General features: G+C 39.8%; 2 protein-coding genes across 4 annotated transcripts in view; one reads left to right on the top strand and one right to left on the bottom strand.

The window, feature by feature from the left end:
* Positions 1 to 7299: 7299 nt before the first annotated feature.
* LOC133608231 (uncharacterized) lies at positions 7300 to 14083 on the top strand. Of its 2 annotated transcripts, none has more exons than XM_061963434.2 (2): positions 7300 to 7493; positions 12675 to 14083. In XM_061963434.2, exon 2 carries the CDS (start codon positions 12709 to 12711, stop codon positions 13714 to 13716), a length of 1008 nt encoding a protein of 335 aa, XP_061819418.1. In that variant the 5' UTR covers positions 7300 to 7493; positions 12675 to 12708; the 3' UTR covers positions 13717 to 14083. The 2 variants fall into 2 exon arrangements, with proteins under 2 accessions (XP_061819418.1, XP_061819417.1); XM_061963433.2 differs by having other exon boundaries at positions 12672 to 14083.
* Positions 14084 to 18926: 4843 nt separating this feature from the next.
* LOC133608380 (uncharacterized) overlaps positions 18927 to 20000 on the bottom strand; it is a 24782-nt gene continuing 23708 nt past the window's right edge. For both annotated transcript variants that reach the window (XM_072913316.1, XM_072913317.1), the window contains exon 12: positions 18927 to 20000. This exon is cut by the window's right edge and continues 80 nt beyond it. In XM_072913316.1, coding sequence (XP_072769417.1) covers positions 19995 to 20000 — 6 coding nt within the window. In that variant the 3' untranslated portion in view covers positions 18927 to 19994.

Here is a 20000-nt window from a genome sequence, read left to right as displayed (position 1 = left end):
AGGTGTAGTAGGAGGAGGAGGGCGAGGGACAAGAAGAAGAAGGAGGTGTAGGAGGAGGAGGTGTAGGAGGAGGAGGAGGAGGAGGAGGAAGAAGGAGGAGGAGGAGAAGGTAGTAGGAGGAGGAGCAACGAGGAGGAGGAGAAGAAGAAGAAGAAGAAGAAAGAAGAAGAAGAAGGTGTAGGATGAGGAGGATGAGGGAGAGGAGAAGAAGAAGAAGGAGGTGTATGGAGGAGGAGGATGAGGGAGAGGAGAAGAAGACAGAAGGAGCGTGTAGGTGTAGGAGGAGGAGGAGGAGAAGAAGAAGGAGGAGGAGGAGGTGTAGGAGGAGGAGCAGGAGGAGGAGGAGAAGAAGAAGAAGGAGGAGGAGGAGGTGTAGGAGGAGGAGGTGTAGGAGGAGGCAAGAAGAAGAAGAAGGAGGAGGAGGTGTAGGAGGAGGAGCAGGAGGAGGGGGAGAAGACAGAAGGAGGAGGAGGAGGTGTAGGAGGAGGAGTAGGAGAAGAAGGAGGAGGAGGAGAAGGGAGAAGGAGAAGAGAAGAAGAAGAAAAAATAAACAAAAGTGACGTCACATGACATTTGCCATCGGCTGTTTCAAACAAGAAGAAATACATCACGTGTTACCTTCATAAATGGCAAGTTTCAGTGCGAGTGTGACGTCACCGAGACTCCAAACACGTCACGTGGCGTAAAAGGCAGATACGTTGATCGTGACCGTCACCAGAGAAAAGTTGCGGTTGCGACAGAATTCCGGCTTGGAATAAAAGTTGCCGTCAAATCAATATCATGACGTCATTGGTCCTTTCTTTTGGCTTTTACAAAATATTATTTGATTTTACATTCCGCATTCCCAACAGACCGAGGCCTATTTTCATGGACGTGTTATTGTCACATCTGAACGAGTCACGTGGTACGGCCTGCTTCACACAAGTGTTGCGTAATACTCGTCACGTACATTTCCGGCTGGCTCGCCAAGCACACGTGATCTTCAGAGGTGAGATGCGTGGAAATGTTTGTCAACATTATTATTCTCCAAGCTACTTTTTTTTTACATAATGTCAACATTATTATTCTCCAAGCTACTTTTTTTTTAACATAATGTCAACATTATTATTCTCCCAAGCTACTTTTTAGGTAGGTATTGACGAGTGAAATGCTGGTATCGTGACAAGCCGAGTGCAAATTGATGAGCACATTTTAGCTCATTCATTTTTTTGTCTTTTTGTGTCCTACAGACTTCAGTTTCGTCCTGAGTGGAGTTTCAGGATGAAGCAGGAGGAGCCACAGCCCCCCCACGTCAAAGAAGAAGAGGAGGAACAGATTATCAGTCAAGAGGGAGAGCATCTTGAAGAACCGGAGAGGGTCTATGTCCCCAAATTTCCTTTGTTTGTCGTTGTTGTGAAGAGTGAGGACGAAGAACCTGATGGAGACCACGGTGGAGGATCACACGCAGGTGGAGACCACCACGGTGGAGGATCCCACGCAGGTGGTGGACCACGCCATGCATGCGCACTCTGCTGAAGAAGACCCTGAAGCTGAGAAGACGTGTCCGCGCTGACAACACGCACTTCAAATGCTCTCAATGTGACAAAACTTTAGCAACAACGGAAACCTGAAAAGACACCTGGTAAAGCACACGGGAGAGAAACCGTTCATCTGCTCAGTGTGCGGCAAAAGCTTCTCCCAGAAGGTCCACCTGAAGAGACACGCGCAGACACATGCTGCGGAGAGACGATACTGTCCAGTCTGCAAGAAGGATCTGTGTGGCAGGTCCACGTTGGACACGCACATGAGGCGACACCACGTCAAGGAACTCCTGACTTGTTCGCTCTGCGGTCTGAGGTTTGCCCGAAAACCTGACCTGAAAAGGCACATGAGCGTCCACACCGGGGAGAAACCTTTTACCTGCTTGTTCTGCGGCCAAGGGTTCGCTCAGAAGTCCTGTTTGTCAAAACATGCCAGAATACACACCGGAGAGAAACCGTATTTCTGTTCAGTCTGCAACAAAAGTTTCAAACGAGAGTCCAGAACTGGACCGACACATGGGACGACACGCGCGCAAAACCCCTTTGTCGTGTTCGCTCTGCGGCCTGAGTTTTATCCGAAACGCAGATTTGAGGATCCACACGAAGAGGCATCAGGGAGAGAAACCTTTCCCCTGTTCAGTCTGCGGCGTCGCTTTTGTACGCAATGCAGAGTTGAGGAGACACGAGAGGACGCACACTGGAGAGAAGGTGTTCAGCTGCAAGGTGTGCCAGGAAAGGTTCTCCTACAAATACCAGCTGAAGAAACACTCGTGTGGTGATGAAGACTTGAAGTCAACTCTCACGCTTTAAAGGCCCAAGGATACAACTGCTGCTTTGTGAGAGAAACCATTTATGTGTAAGTAGCACTGATATCACCTCACTCCCCCAAACATTGTCACATTCCACGAGACCATAACAACATCAGTCCCCCAAACATAGTCTCATTCCACGGTACTTCAACCACCTCACTCCCCCAAACATAGTCTCATTCCACGGGACTTCAACCACCTCACTCCCCCAAACATTGTCTCATTCCACGGGAACTCAACTACCTCACGCCCCCAAACATAGTCTCATTCCACAGGACACTTAACCACCCAAACATTCTCATTCCACGGGACCTCAACCACCTCACTCCCCCAAACATAGTCTCATTCCACGGTACCTTTAACCACCCAAACATTGTCTCATTCCACGGGACCTCAACCACCTCACTCCCCCAAACATAGTCTCATTCCACGGGACTTCAACCACCTCACTCCCCCAAACATTGTCTCATTCCACGGGACCCTTAGTCACCCAAACATTGTCTCATTCCACGGGACCTCAACCACCTCACGCCCCCAAACATAGTCTCATTCCACGGGACTTCAACCACCTCACTCCTCCAAACATAGTCTCATTCTACGGGACCTCAACCACCTCACGCCCCCAAACATAGTCTCATTCTACAGGACCCTTAACCACCCAAACATTCTCATTCCACGGGACCTCAACCACCTCCCTCCCCCAAACATAGTCTCATTCCACAGGACCTCAACCACCCCACTCCCCCAAACATTGTCTCATTCCACGGTACCCGTAACCACCCAAACATTGTCTCATTCCACGGGACCTCAACCACCTCATTCCGCCAAACATTGTCTCATTCCACGGGACTTCAACCACCTCACTCCCCCAAACATTGTCTCATTCCACGAGACCACAACAACATCAGTCCCCCAAACATTGTCTCATTCCACGGGACCTCAACCACCCCACTCCCCCAAACATTGTCTCATTCCACGGTACCCTTAACCACCCAAACATTGTCTCATTCCACGGGACCTCAACCACCTCACTCCCCCAAACATAGTCTCATTCCACAGGACCTCAACCACCCCACTCCCTCAAACATTGTCTCATTCCACGGTACCCTTAACCACCCAAACATTGTCTCATTCCACGGGACTTCAACAACCTCACTCCCCCAAACATTGTCTCATTCCACAGGACCTCAACCACCTCACTCCCCCAAACATTGTCTCATTCCACGGGACTTCAACCACCTCACTCCCCCAAACATTGTCTCATTCCACGGGACTTCAACCACCTCACTCCCCCAAACATTGTCTCATTCCACAGAACTTCAATCACCTCACTCCCCCAAACATAGTCTCATTCCACGGGACTTCAACCACCTCACTCCCCCAAACATTGTCTCATTCCACGGGACTTCAACCACCTCACTCCCCCAAACATTGTCTCATTCCATGGAACTTCAACCACCTCACTCCCCCAAACATAGTCTCATTCCACGGGACTTCAACCACCTCACTCCCCCAAACATTGTCTCATTCCACGGGACCTCAACCACCTCACACCCCCAAACATAGTCTCATTCCACGGGACCCTTAACCACCCAAACATTCTCATTCCACGGGACCTCAACCACCTCACTCCCCCAAACATAGTCTCATTCCACAGGACCTCAACCACCCCACTTCCCTAAACATTGCCTCATTCCACGGTACCCTTAACCACCCAAACATTGTCTCATTCCATGGGACCTCAACCACCTCACTACCCCAAACATTGTCTCATTCCATGGGACCTCAACCACCTCACTCCCCCAAACATAGTCTCATTCCACGGGACCTCAACCACCTCACTCCCCCAATCAGTCTCATTGCACGGGACCTCAACCACCCAGACATTGTCTCATTCCACGGGACCTCGACCACCCAAACATTGTCTCATTTCACGGGACCTCAACCACCTCACTCCCCCAATCAGTCTCATTCCACGGGACCTCAACCACCCAGACATTGTCTCATTCCACGGGACCTCGACCACCCAAACATTGTCTCATTCCACGGGACCTCAACCACCTCACTCCCCCAATCAGTCTCATTCCACGGGACCTCAACCACCCAGACATTGTCTCATTCCACGGGACCTCGACCACCTCACTTTCCCAAACATGTCTCATTCTACGTGACCTTAACAAAAACACTCCCCCCAAACACGGTGTCATTCCACAGGACCTCAACTTCAACAACAACAACAACAAGACTACTTATCATGGCGGACTTGATGAGAGACAACAAAGACTACTTTGGGACAAATGATGATCCAGAAATGTCTATTTTTGAGCCTGAACACAAGGAGGATGATCTAGAAGTTTTAGAAGCTGTGTGCTAAACAGATGCAGCTTTAGTCAAACACTAAGCAACATGTAGCATTACTGCTAAGTGCTAAACAAGATTAAAAACATAATAAAACCATCACTTACTGTACACTGTCTGCTCTCACTGGGATAAAGACTGATGGGATGTTTATATCTTCCCCTTTACATCAACAACTGTGGCAATATTTAGGCGATATTTTCACATACTTTGCGGGTTGGAAATAGAATTGAATATGGTTTCCAAACTGTGACCCGGGGCCATTTGCGGCCCACAGCTCGAGTTTTGTGGGCCCGCATGAATATTGCCTAAATTAAAAATTAAAAAATAAAATAAAAACATGTAAGAAAAAAGACAATGTAATGAAAAAATGCTGAAATTTTAAAAGTAATAATAATATGTTTTGGACAAATTTTAGTTTTAGAAAAAAAAAATTTACTGAGTGGAAAACGTTTGGACACTCCTGTTTTAACCAATAAACACAATTGAGAATATTTTCATTATCCAGAGCGACAGGAATGTTCCCAAGAAGAACTTTGCACAAATGGAAAGCTCAGTAAAAGTGACTTGTGACACAATTTAAACCGGAAGAAACAAAAAAACAAGATTGGGGAAGCCGCAACAACACTACAAGTCAACTAAAGTACAAAGAGTTGGCAAAGGATGCAAGATGAGATTTCAACGAAGAAGTCAGAAGCAAAGATGACACACGCTCAGAAGGAGTTGTCACAGAGACGTGGAGTGTTGATGCAGATGGAAGTAAATCTGTCACAATCACATGTAAAGACAATTAGCTTGTTTTTGTCTCCATTTTCCTTCTTCGGACCAAAATGGCAAACATATATATATATATATATATATATATATATATATATATATATGTATGTGTGGGAAAAAAATCACAAGACTACTTCATCTCTACAGGCCTGTTTCATGAGGGGTTCCCTCAATCATCAGGAGATTTTAATAGAAGCATTCACATACCATGGTTTATATAGGGCACAGAGTGGGTGGGTACAGGCTGGCGTAGGGGCGTGGTGATTGGCTCATGTGTTACCTAGGAGGTGTTTCCGTCTGTGGCGGCATGCTGATACAATTTCGCTGCGCTTGTTGAGGGATGACAGGTCTGGACGGTAAATAATAAACAGTTTCTTTTTCAAGCATAGGTTGCATCTTTTATTACCACTATTGTAAGGTGTGCTGGATGCAAGAATTTGCCATGTTATTGAATATTCAACATTATTGTCTTTGAGGTCCCAAATGTGTTTGCTGAGTTCTGTGGTATTCCGCAGGTTTTGGTTCCTGAAAGAAACCTTGTGATTGTTCCATCTGGTTTTGAACTCTCCCTCGGTTAATCCTACATATGTGACGGATGTGTTAATGTCCTTGCGTGTTACCTTTGATATATATATATATATATATATATATATATATATATATATATATATATATATATATATATATAATATATATATATATATATATATATATATATATATATATATATATATATATATATATATATACAGGGCCGGCACGTGGCATAGGCCGTATAGGCAAATGCTAAGGGCGCCGTCCATCAGGGGGCGCCACGCCAGTGCCACAAATGTTGGAGAAAAAAAAGAAAAGAAAGAAAGTTGGTACTATTATTTCTAAATACAAAAAAATAATCCCACGTTAATTAAAATGCAAAGTAAAGCCTATTTAATAGAAATATTATTTGTTACAACATTACGCCCCCCCTCCCTTCCCGTATCATGACTCTTTTTGGACGTCACCACATCAAAAAATCAACACAAGATGTCAAAACGGCCAAAACTGTCAGGTGCCCAAGGAAGAAAAAAGAGAAAAGAAGAGGAGTAGAAACGAGAAAAGACAGAGTTAGCAGGTAGGTAACGTTAGCCTACATGAAATTATTTGTCTGTTACAGAATGTGATAGTAACCTGGCTTGTTAGCATTAAGCTAATGTTACATGATTCGGCAATTGCTAATCAATAAATAGCTAGTTCTGTTTTAACGTCGGGTTAATATTGTGGAGGGGGCTAAATTGTTATGGAAAATAATAATGTAACGTTAGGTAATTACTGTACTCCCACCTTACATTCCTCAGGTATTAGATCTTTTAAGCAGGTGTGTTTGTTTACATTGTTATTGCCTTCTGGTTAGCTAATGTTTGCCCTGCAGGTAATAGTCACTTTTCCACCCCTTTATATATTAGGTATAGTTGTAAGTGGGGGGGCGCCACCTAAAATCTTGCCTAGGGCGCCAGATTGGTTAGGGCCGGGCTTGTATATATATATATATATATATATATATATATATTTATTTATTTAGTGTGTGTAACATTTAGTATCTTTTTACTCTCAGCTGCTTTGTTTTCCTATTATCTTCTCCTTCTACTACTTATTATCTTTCTTTCTTTTTTCTTTACCTTACGCTGAATAATTACAATCGATTGTTCATTGGTGTCGACATGGACTGTATTTCACCACACACACAATGATGTAATGACACCTCCACACCCGAGAGGGCAGTAACGCAGTATGATGTACTTGTTGCGTAATACCGGAAGTCATCATATCTGTCACGCTCGCCTCTCAGGCTAACTTAGCATGCTAGCTGCTAACAACGAGACGCTGAAGTGATCGAAACCTCGCCAAGCAAACACCAAGTGAGTGTAAATGTGGTTATTGTGTCAACATGTGCGGGAGAAGGAGAGCAGAACACGAGGAGGAACTTTGTGGAACAAAAGAGGAGAAGAAGGTCAACTACTGGAAGCTCTTTTCAACAAACATCAACAAACAGGTTTGTTTACTTCTTACTAACTCTATAGTTCATCATTACTACAATATTCATACATATATGCGATCATTAACAATATTCATGAAAATAATGTTTATAGGAAGGTTTGTTTGTTTGTATTGTTGATGAAAACAAGACAGTTAATATTCATGTTTACACAAAGTTAGCAAGGATATTAGACATTACGTCATCATCATTCATCCGTTCACCTCCTGGTTGTCAACTACGTGCGTCAATGAGTGAAAGTAAACATTTCTTATCAATCTTCTTTCAATAACCAAAGTCATCTCAGGGCAATCGAACTGTTTGGTTTGTTCATGAAACAGTCCAGTTTGGATCGATTGATTGCCCTGCATGAAGGAGAATATCCATAGAAAAGAACTAAAGTAGTCAGATTATTGAAAGAAATACAAGTTACTAACTTTCCTTCAGGTGTCGCCAGGTGAGTGTGTCGGCGTACGAATCGAGTCTTTTGAACAACTCTTTTAAGTCAACCATTAATTCCCATTTGTGGGCAGTTTGTTTAAGAGAAGTTTTTTTGTTTTTGTTTTTGCACATGTAGACTAGAAAATGAGTCATACTTAAATGACTCTGTGTGTGTGTGTGTGTGTGTGTGTGTGTGTGTGTGTGTGTGTGTGTGTGTGTGTGTGTGTGTGTGTGTGTGTGTGTGTACCGTATTTTCCGCACCATAAGGCGCCCTGGGTTATAAGCCGCGCCTTCAATGAACGGCATATTTCAAAACTTTGTCCACCTATAAGCCGCCCCGTGTTATAAGCCGCATCTAACTGCGCTAAAGGAATGTCAAAAAAACAGTCAGATAGGTCAGTCAAACTTTAATCCATCCATCCATCCATTTTCTACCGCTTATTCCCTTTGGGGTACCAGCGTGATGTGGGCGCGCATGGAGTCGTATATCAACATGGACGGAGCTGCGTGAAAAAAGCCACCCGGCCTCTTCGCGTAAACTTACCTTAACCACTCGCTCACCTTTTCTTCATCCATCCATCCCTTCGAGTTAGCTTTTATGATGACGCCGGCTGGAAAGGTCTCTTTTGGCAAGGTCTTCCTTTTGAATATCACCATGGGTGGAAGTTTCTGGCCATTAGCATGGCAAGCTAGAACCACAGTGAAGGATGACTTCTCATTCCCTGTGGTGCGAATATTCACCGTACGTGCTCCCCTTGTATCCACAGTGCGGTTCACAGGAATATCAAAAGTCAGTGGAACCTCGTCCATGTTGATAATGTTCTCTGGCCGGATCTTTTTTTCAGCTATCTTGTTTTTACAATATGCACGGAAAGTAGCCAGCTTTTCTTGAAAGTCTTTAGGCAGTTGCTGTGAAATAGTAGTCCGTGTGCGGATGGAGAGATTGCGTCTTTTCATGAACCGGAAACCTGTCGCTTAGTAGGAGCCATTTTGTGGTCTTTACAGATGTAAACACACAAAGGAAATGAAACGTAATATCCGCGCGCTTCTTCTTCTTCTACGGGGGCGGGTGGTTGCTTACAGTAGAAGAAGAAGCGCTTCCTCTTCTATGGGGGCGGGTGCTTACCTTGGCGGTTGCTTGCGTAGAAGAAGAAGCACTTCCTCTTCTACGGGGAAAAAAGATGGCGGCTGTTTACCGTAGTTGCGAGACCGAAACTTTATGAAAATGAATCTTAATATTAATCCATATATAAAGCGCACCGGGTTATAAGCCGCACTGTCAGCTTTTGAGTAAATTTGTGGTTTTTAGGTGCGGCTAATAGTGCGGAAAATACGGTATATCAGTGACGTGCGGTGAGGTTGATGACTGGTGAGGCACTGACTTCATCACAGTCAGATTTACAAACACATGAACCCTAAAGAGTATCTTATTCACCATTTGATTGGCAGCAGTTAACGGGTTATGTTTAAAAGCTCATACCAGTATTCTTCCCTGCTTGGCACTCAGCATCAAGGCTTGGAATTGGGGGTTAAATCACCAAAAATGATTCAATTGCCCACTGCTCCCCTCACCTCCCAGGGGGTGATCAAGGGATGGGTCAAATGCAGAGGACAAATGTCACCACACCTAGTGTGTGTGTGACAATCATTGCTACTTTAACTTAACTTTAACTTTACACATACAAACTGTAGCACACAAAAAAGCACATTTAATAAAAAAAAGGTTATTATGGTCTTACCTTTACTTATAAGTGCGGGAACAGTGGTGTTGGTGTTGGAGGAGTTGTGAATGAATGAAATATGAAATCTGTGCTGCAGTCTGCAGGTGTACCTAATGTTGTGTCCCTGCAGTCGTTCACGGCTCCTCCGACGCGAGCATTGTTGTTTTTGCACTTTTTGGCTTCTTGTTAATTGACTTTTTTTGGGTGGATTCGGTCTTGCACGTGGAGGGTTTGGGTGTGGGCTTTGGTTGGTGTGGCGCTCCCGTCGGGGGGTGCAGTCTTCGGCGGAGGTGCAATAACCGGCACCAGGAGGCGGGATTACGCGAGCCTCAGCCAGTGCGTCTTCGCAGCAGTTTTATGATTGCTCAGTACAAGAAATACGTTACACACATACAGTTGTTGACAAAATACACTGTACATTATATACCTCAGCTAACTAAACTATGGAAATGTATAATATAATTCATATAGCAATACGGTCTCGCTGCACAGCAGGCCAGCAGTTAGTCGAGTCCGCAATCCATGTTGAGGCACTGAGTGACGTGCCTCAACTGGCTGCTGTTCACCGCACCGTCTCTTCTCAGTATTTGAACGGCAAATGTAAAAATTCAGCGATTTTGAATAAAAATAATCTAAAACTGGTGAAGTTAAATGGAAAATAACTTTATAGTATAATCACTGGATACATATAACAATTTATTTATTTTTTTCTTTTTACATTTTTTTTCTTTCCATGATGGCAGGTGAGGCCCCCGCCTCTAGTGACTGCACGTCACTGATATATATATATATATATATATATATATATATATATATATATATATATATATATATATATATATATATATATATATATATATATATATATATATATATATATTAATATGTGTATATGTATATATATTAATATATATATATACATATATATTATGTGTATATGTATATATATTAATATATATATATACATATATATTAATATATATATATATATATATATATATATATATATGTATATTAATATATGTGTATATATATATAAATGTATGTATGTATGTATGTGTGTATATATATATGGTACTTTAACTTTATTATATATATATATGTGTATATTAAATAAATAAATATATATATATATATATATATATATATATATATATATGTATATATATATATACATACACATATATATATATATTAATATATATATATATATATATATATATATATATGTGTATATATATATATATATATATATGTATATTAATATATGTGTATATATGTGTATGTATATATAAATGTATGTATGTATGTATGTGTGTGTATATATATATATATATATATATATATGTATATTAAATATATATATATATATATATATATATATGTATATATATATGTATATATATATATATATATGTGTGTATGTATATATGTATGTATATATATATATGTGTATATATATGTATATATATATATATATATATATATATATATATATATATATATATATATATATATATATATATAGTATTTAAAAAAAAAAAAATATATATATATATATATATATATATATATATATATATATATATATATATATATATATATATATATATTATAATTTTCTGTATTTAGATTTTCTTTTCTGGCTCATTGTTCTGATAAGTAGTCATTTAAGTGTACACACCAGGTCGGGGAGTACACACATTTTTTTTGTAATTTCCTCATTTTTAGTCCAGTTTTATTTATACTTTTTGTATCCATTATTTAATTGTATTCTTACTTATTACTTGTGTGTTTTTCATGTGTTGTTAAAATGCTGAGTGAGGGACAATTTAAACGAGTGATGTCACTGCCAGAGATGACATTCATAGGCCGGATTTGAGGAGATATTACCTTTCAAAGACCAAAGACTGCCTTGTTGGTGGGAATTTGTCTGAAATATTGGCCATATTTTAATATTTTGTTGTGTTTTTATTCAACATTCCGTATGGCACCGTCACCTCTACTCTCAAGATGAGTTGTTGGAGATTCTTAATAAAAACACCACCTTATAAAATATGATGTCATTGGTTCTTTTGTGACAAACATTTAGCACAAATAATGACATTGTGTTAACATTGTCAAACAAAAACTATTCTGTTCTCTCAACAGTCTTATTTATTTCCAGACTAAAAGCCGCTACTTTTTTTCCTTCACTTTGAACCCTGCAGCTTATGAAACAGTGCAGCTAATTTATGGATGTTTCTTAGCTGGCAGCAATAGTGCAAATAGTAAAACAAAACAAAAAAGCAAACACACTAAATAGGTGTGTTATTGTTTGTGTTACGGCGCCATCTTTTGGTCGAGTTTACTTACTGCAGGTGCGGCATTGCCCTGTTTGATTTGACTACATTATGAGCCGGAAGTAGAAGTGCCTCTCTGTCTTCTTGCTGTCAATAGTGTTCCTACTCGTTCCTATTCAACAAGCCAAGCAACGTGTGTAAGTTTTACAATATAACTAAAACCATTCTTACTTACTAAAGCGTCCCATGTGTGACGTCTGTAGGAGTGTTTTCATGCATATTTTTGCGTGCTGATGTAAAGTAGCTGGCGTCGTTAGCATCAGCTAATATGCTAACACATTTACGAGTGTCTGTATTAGTATTATTATCTTAGAATATAATTATTTCTGTGTTGTTTCAAATTCCTCAGTAAATTCACCAAAACGTCATGGAGTTATTGAGTCTGTTTAGCTGATTGGAGAGCTAGCTTGCGCAGCTAGTGGGTCCATGACCATGACTTCTGTTTTGTTTCATCAGCCGTTTTACTGCCCTGTTACAGACACCGTTTGGAAACAATTAAATGTAAACATGTAAATAAACATTTACAGAATATTTATGTGGAAGTAACTAATTTCACAAGGTATATATCTGTGATTTATAGTCCGGTGCGGCTAATATATGGAAAAATGTTTTCTTTTCTTCTCTAGTCCAGAAAATACAGTGCTTTTAAAAAACAAATTAAAAAAAACATGTGTTTTTCTTCATGTGTCCAGCAGACGTCAGTGAAGAACATCTTCTTGGAACTTCAGGATGGAGCAGGAGGAACCACAGCCCCTGTGCATTAATGAGGAAAATGAGGAGCCTCAGCCCTGCCAGATTAAGGACGAAGAGGGCGAGTTACAGCCCTCCCACTTTAAAAAGGAAGCGAAGGAGCCATATACCCCCGACATTAAAGAGGAAGAAGAACCAAAACCCCTTCACATTAAAGAAGCAGAGGAGGAACACCGCATCAGTCAGGAGGGACTGGAGGAGTTCCCAGTGGCTGGTGTCCCTGTGAAGAGTGAAGAAGATGAGGTCAAAGGTGAAAGTGAGGAGAGGAGAGGGGCGGAGCCTCCAAGCAGCAGCTCAAGTCAACACATGACAACAGAAGGTGACGGTGGAGACTTAGCTCCACTCTCAGATAGTGACCACACCACGTCTCACTCTTCTGAGGACGACGACACCCGAGAAGCTTTGAGCACAGATTGTGAAGCTGATGCGAGGACTCACTCTGACAACAAACACTCTCCATGCACTGAAAAGAAGACGGGTAAAAAAGTCTTCACTTGCTCCGTTTGTGGTAAAAACTTTTCCTTCAAGAGCCGTTTGGCCCAACACACGAGATCCCACACAGGAGAGAAACCCTTCAAGTGCTCGGTTTGTGGCAACGTCTTCTCCCTGAAGAGCAATTTGTCTAAGCATATGAAAACACACACGGGAGAAAAACCCTTTAGTTGTTCAGTTTGTGGTAAACGGTTCCCTCAGAAGATAGGATTTATAACACACATGAGAACGCACACGGGAGAAAAACCCTTCAGGTGCTCAGTGTGCGACAAAAGCTTTTCCCGCAAGACAAACATGAAATCGCACATGAAAACGCACACGGGAGAGAAACCCTTCCGATGCTCCCTTTGCGATAAAACCTCTCGTAAGGCAAACATGAAATCCCACATGATCACGCACACCGAGGAGAAACCTTTCAAATGCTCCCTCTGCAATAAAAGCTATTCTTACAAGACAAGTTTAATTCCGCACATGTTGTCTCACAGCAGAGCGTAAACATGTCACGCTTTTTGTGAAGACGTTTGATGTCAGATTCTCTCACCACTACTGGAAATGTTGCTTTCTTGCTCTCTTCTTCTCTGGAATTCTTCCAACGGGGATTTTGTAACATTTAATTTTAGAGTTGCTAATATTGTCCAACTTAAACTAAACAAGACTAGAATGGCAACTATGTTATATAAACGTTTTATTGTTGCAAAACTATTCGTATCTCAGTCTGTGCGTCTGTAATCTGATGTCTGTGTCTGTATATCAATGGGTGTGTGTAATGACGTACCGTATTTTCCGCACTATTAGCCGCACCTAAAAACCACAAATTTACTCAAAAGCTGACAGTGCGGCTTATAACCCGGTGCGCTTTATATATGGATTAATATTAAGATTCATTTTCAGAAAGTTTCGGTCTCGCAACTACGGTAAACAGCCGCCATCTTTTTTCCCCGTAGAAGAGGAAGTGCTTCTTCTTCTACGCAAGCAACCGCCAAGGTAAGCACCCGCCCCCATAGAACAGGAAGCGCTTCTTCTTCTACTGTAAGCAACCACCCGCCCCCGTAGAAGAAGAAGAAGCGCGCGGATATTACGTTTCATTTCCTTTGTGTGTTTACATCCGTAAAGACCACAAAATGGCTCCTACTAAGCGACAGGTTTCCGGTTCATGAAAAGACGCAATCTCTCCATCCGCACACGGACTACTATTTCACAGCAACTGCCTAAAGACTTTCAAGAAAAGCTGGCTACTTTCCGTGCATATTGTAAAAACAAGATAGCTGAAAAAAAGATCCGGCCAGAGAACATTATCAACATGGACGAGGTTCCACTGACTTTTGATATTCCTGTGAACCGCACTGTGGATACAACGGGAGCACGTACGGTGAATATTCGCACCACAGGGAATGAGAAGTCATCCTTCACTGTGGTTCTAGCTTGCCATGCTAATGGCCAGAAACTTCCACCCATGGTGATATTCAAAAGGAAGACCTTGCCAAAAGAGACCTTTCCAGCCGGCGTCATCATAAAAGCTAACTCGAAGGGATGGATGAAGAAAAGATGAGCGAGTGGTTAAGGTAAGTTTACGCGAAGAGGCCGGGTGGCTTTTTTCACGCAGCTCCGTCCATGTTGATATACGACTCCATGCGCGCCCACATCACGCTGGTTTTTAATATATTATTAAAGTTTGACTGACCTATCTGACTGTTTTTTTGACATTCCTTTAGCGCAGTTAGATGCGGCTTATAACACGGGGCGGCTTATAGGTGGACAAAGTTTTGAAATATGCCGTTCATTGAAGGCGCGGCTTATAACCCAGGGCGCCTTATGGTGCGGAAAATACGGTATGTTTTAATTTGTGCGTCTGTAATTCTATTTGTGTGTGTGTGTGTGTGTGTGTGTGTGTGTGTGTGTGTGTGTGTGTGTGTGTGTGTGTGTGTGTGTGTGTGTGTAAAAATATTTCTTTGTCCGTATTTCAATCTGAGTAAACAAAAAATGTGTGTCTGTATTCAGATTTGTGTGAAGCAGGAACTCAGATTAACACGTGACTTCTGCGACACGTGTCTGAACTCACCACTAGTGGGCGCCTGGCACCCACTCATGTTGAAGTCCCCACATTAGACTGTAAAACTTGTTGACATCAAACTTTACTGGTCACTTATTGAAAGACAAAAGTACTTCTGACACAAAGTTAGTGCTAAAACATGAACTTGTACTTCCAGCCAGTCATCAATTGTCAACATTATTATGCTCTAAGCTAAATGTTTTTGACATAAATGTGGATTTCTGAAAGTAAAACCTACTTTTTGTAATTGGCTTAATGGTTTCAAATGATCAATTCAATCTTGGAAAATGATTTTCAAAAAGTACAAAAGCCCTTAAATTGATATCTTTATTGATCAAATTTAAAATTATTTAATTAGCCCCTTTTGTCTTTTCGAATGTTTTATTTTATTACATAGTTTATTATTATTATTTATTATTATTTGTAATATTTTTATTTGTATTTACATGTATTTTCTTTCCTTGACATGTTTTCTTAATGTCATTTTTTGCTCAACCTGAGCTGTAAATTGTTGAATATGTTGAAATTGCTAAAAAAAAAAAAAACAACAACAACAAAAAACCTTCCAGCCAGTGATCTTAGGTCCATTGTTGTCTGTTCCACCCGGAATAACATGAGTGGGTGCAAGGCGCCCACTAGTGGGGAGTACTGGTACAGGATTAGTGACATGGCAGACACACAACTCTTTTTACACGTTCAGTTTGTTGCACGGACGCACAAATCTTAACACGGCAGAAATGTCACTAAAGTCACGTGTAAAAAGATCAGGGTTCCTACTTCACACTTCTTTTTTTACAAACACAAATCTAAAAACGGACACACAATCTAAAACGCACAAATTTAAAAACGGACACACAAAGTAAAACACAAATCTAAAAACAGACACACAAACTAAAATGCACAAATCTAAAAACGGACACAAACTAATACGCACAAATCTGAAAACGGACACACAAACTAAACTACACAAATCTAAAAACGGACACACAAACTAAAATGCACACATCTAAATACGGACACACAAACTAAAATGCACACATCTAAAAACGGACACACAAACAAACACACACACGTCTAAAAACGGACACACAAACTAAAACACACAAATCTAAAAACGGGCACACAAACTCAAACACACAAATCTAAAAACGGACACACAAACTAAAACACACACATCTAAAAACGGACACACAAACCAAAACCCACGAATCTAAACCAGACAAACTCAAACACACAAATCTAAAAACGGACACACAAATTAAAACACACAAACTAAAACACACACATCTAAAAACAAACACACAAACTCAAACACACAAATCTAAAAACGGACACACAAACTAAAACACACACATCTAAAAATGGACACACAAACTAAAACCCACGAATCTAAAACAGACACAAAATCAAACACACAAATCTAAAAACGGACACACAAATTAAAACACACAAACTAAAACACACACACATCTAAAAACGGACACACAAACTCAAACACACAAATCTAAAAACGGACACACAAACTAAAACACACACATCTAAAAACGGACACACAAACTAAAACCCACGAATCTAAAACAGACACAAACTCAAACACACAAATCTAAAAACGGACACACAAATCTAAAAACACACATCTAAAAACGGACACACACAAAAAACCCACACATCTAAAAACAGACACACAAACTAAAACACACACATCTAAAAACGGACACACAAACTAAAACACTCACATCTAAAAACGGACACACAAACTAAAACACACAAATCTAAAAATAGACACAAACTAAAACACACATCTAAAAACAGACACACACAAAAAAAACACAAATCTTAAAACAGACACACAAACTAAAACATATACACCTAAAAACAGACAAACTAAAACACACAAATCTAAAAACCGACAGACAAACTAAAACGCACAAATCTAAAAACGGACAAACAAACTAAACTACACAAATCTAAAAACGGACACACAAACTAAAACGCACACATCTAAATGCGGACACACAAACTGAAACGCACATATCTAAAAACGGACACACAAACTAAAACACACACACATCTAAAAACGGACACACAAACTAAAACACACAAATCTAAAAACGGACACACAAACTCAAACACGCAAATCTAAAGACGGACACACAAACTAAAACACACACATCTAAAAACGGACACACAAACTAAAACCCACGAATCTAAAACAGACAAACTCAAACACACAAATCCAAAAACAGACACACAAATCTAAAAACAGACACAAACTAAAACACAAATCTAAAAACGAACACACACAAAAAACACACACATCTAAAAACAGACACACAAACTAAAACACTCACATCTAAAAACGGACACACAAACTAAAACACACAAATCTAAAAACAGACACACAAACTAAAACACACATCGAAAAACAGACACACACAAAAAAACACACAAATCTTAAAACAGACACACCAACTAAAACACACACACCTAAAAACAGACACACAAACTAAAACACACAAATCTAAAAACCGACACAAACTAAAACACACAAATCTAAAAACGGACACAAACTAAAATGCACAAATTTAAAAACGGACACACAAAGTAAAACACAAATCCAAAAACAGACACACAAACTAAAACGCACAAATCTAAAAACGGACACACAAACTAATACGCACAAATCTGAAAACAGACACACAAACTAAACTACACAAATCCAAAAACAGACACACAAACTAAAACACACATCTAAAAACAGACACACACAAAAAAACACACAAATCTTAAAACAGACACACAAAGTAAAACACAAATCCAAAAACAGACACACAAACTAATACGCACAAATCTGAAAACAGACACACAAACTAAACTACACAAATCTAAAAACAGACACACAAACTAAAACACACATCTAAAAACAGACACACACAAAAAAACACACAAATCTTAAAACAGACACACAAAGTAAAACACAAATCCAAAAACAGACACACAAACTAAAACGCACAAATCTAAAAACGGACACAAACTAAAACGCATAAATCTAAAAACGGACACAAACTAAAATGCACAAATTTAAAAACGGACACACAAAGTAAAACACAAATCCATAAACAGACACACAAACTAAAACGCACAAATCTAAAAACGGACACATAAACTAATACGCACAAATCTGAAAACGGACACACAAACTAAACTACACAAATCTAAAAACGGACACACAAACTAAAACGCACACATCTAAATACGGACACACAAACTAAAATGCACACATCTAAAAACGGACACACAAACTAAAACCCACGAATCTAAAACAGACAAACTCAAACACGCAAATCTAAAAACGGACACACAAATTAAAACACACAAATCTAAAAACAGACACACAAACTAAAACACACATCTAAAAACGGACACACACAAAAAACACACACATCTAAAAACAGACACACAAACTAAAACACACATCTAAAAACGGACACACAAAAAAAAAACACAAATCTTAAAACAGACACACAAACTAAAACACACACCTAAAAACAGACACACAAACTAAAACACACAAATCTAAAAACCAACACAAAAACTAAAACACACAAATCTAAAAACAGACACACATAAAAACACACACACCTAAAAACAGACACACAAATTAAAACACACAAATCTAAAAACCGACACACAAACTAAAACACACAAATCTAAAAACCGACACACAAACTAAAACACACAAATCTAAAAACGGACACACAAACTAAAACGCACAAATGTAAAAATGGACACACAAATGTAAAAACGGACACACAAACTCAGGTACACATTTGCTAAAGTGTTTTGCTACAATAAAACTTCCACAAAGTTAGCTGTAAATATGGACTTTGTGCAACCATTTAGAAAACTGTGCCGCAAAGCATGCTGGGAGTCGCCATAACTCCCACAATGGGGAGCGATTCCTGTTACCCAGCATGCTTTGGGGCACTTGTTTTGCAAAATGTGACGCTGTCAGCTAACTTAGTTGTCTATGATTCTAACTATTGTTGTATTTGTGTTCACTAACCTTTTTTGTTTGTTTGTTTTGTTCACGAACCTTTTTTTTGTTTGTTTTGTTGACACCGTGATTGTAGTTGGTGTTGTGCCAACATAAGTCTGGTGTCTGGTGGAAGAAACAACCCCGTTGAGTTTCCATTCAAACTAAGAAAAATATTGAGGTTTATTTCCAAAACAATTTGATCTTTTTATGACAAAACCCTGGACAGGTCAATTTAATGCTTTTATTTTGAAAAGTAAGCCCTGGAGACACACATTTGGCTAAGAATGAATAATGAGAAGACATTTTTCTACAGCCTTATTTTGGAAAGGAAAAAAAAATACAGCTGGAGCCATTCAATAAATTTAGCAAAGACAATTTTGTTTGACTACTTGATTTGAAAATTTCCAATACAATTTGATTTTTTATGAGAAAGCCATACATTTAAGGCTTTTATTTTGAAAAGCAAGCGCTGGAGACACACTAATACTACACTTTTGGCTGAGAGTGATTAATAATGAGAAGGCATTTTCTAACAGCCTTATTTTGGAAAGAAGAAAAACAAGATCTGAGGCACTTAATGACAGCGCAGAAGAAGAAGTTTACCGCCATCAACATGAAAATGTCGCTGAGGTATTTCCTGTTTCCTGCTGCACTTCCACGCTCTGTCCACTAGGGCCGTCCCTCTCAGCC

This window comes from Nerophis lumbriciformis, linkage group LG06 (assembly GCF_033978685.3).
Source record: "Nerophis lumbriciformis linkage group LG06, RoL_Nlum_v2.1, whole genome shotgun sequence".
In the NCBI taxonomy this organism is placed as follows: domain Eukaryota; kingdom Metazoa; phylum Chordata; class Actinopteri; order Syngnathiformes; family Syngnathidae; genus Nerophis; species Nerophis lumbriciformis.
This window is presented reverse-complemented; position numbering and strand designations above follow the sequence as displayed.

Coding starts and splice junctions, on each gene's coding strand:
- LOC133608231 (XM_061963434.2), top strand. CDS start 12,709: ATGGAGCAGGAGGAACCACAGCCCCTGTGCATTAATGAGGAAAATGAG.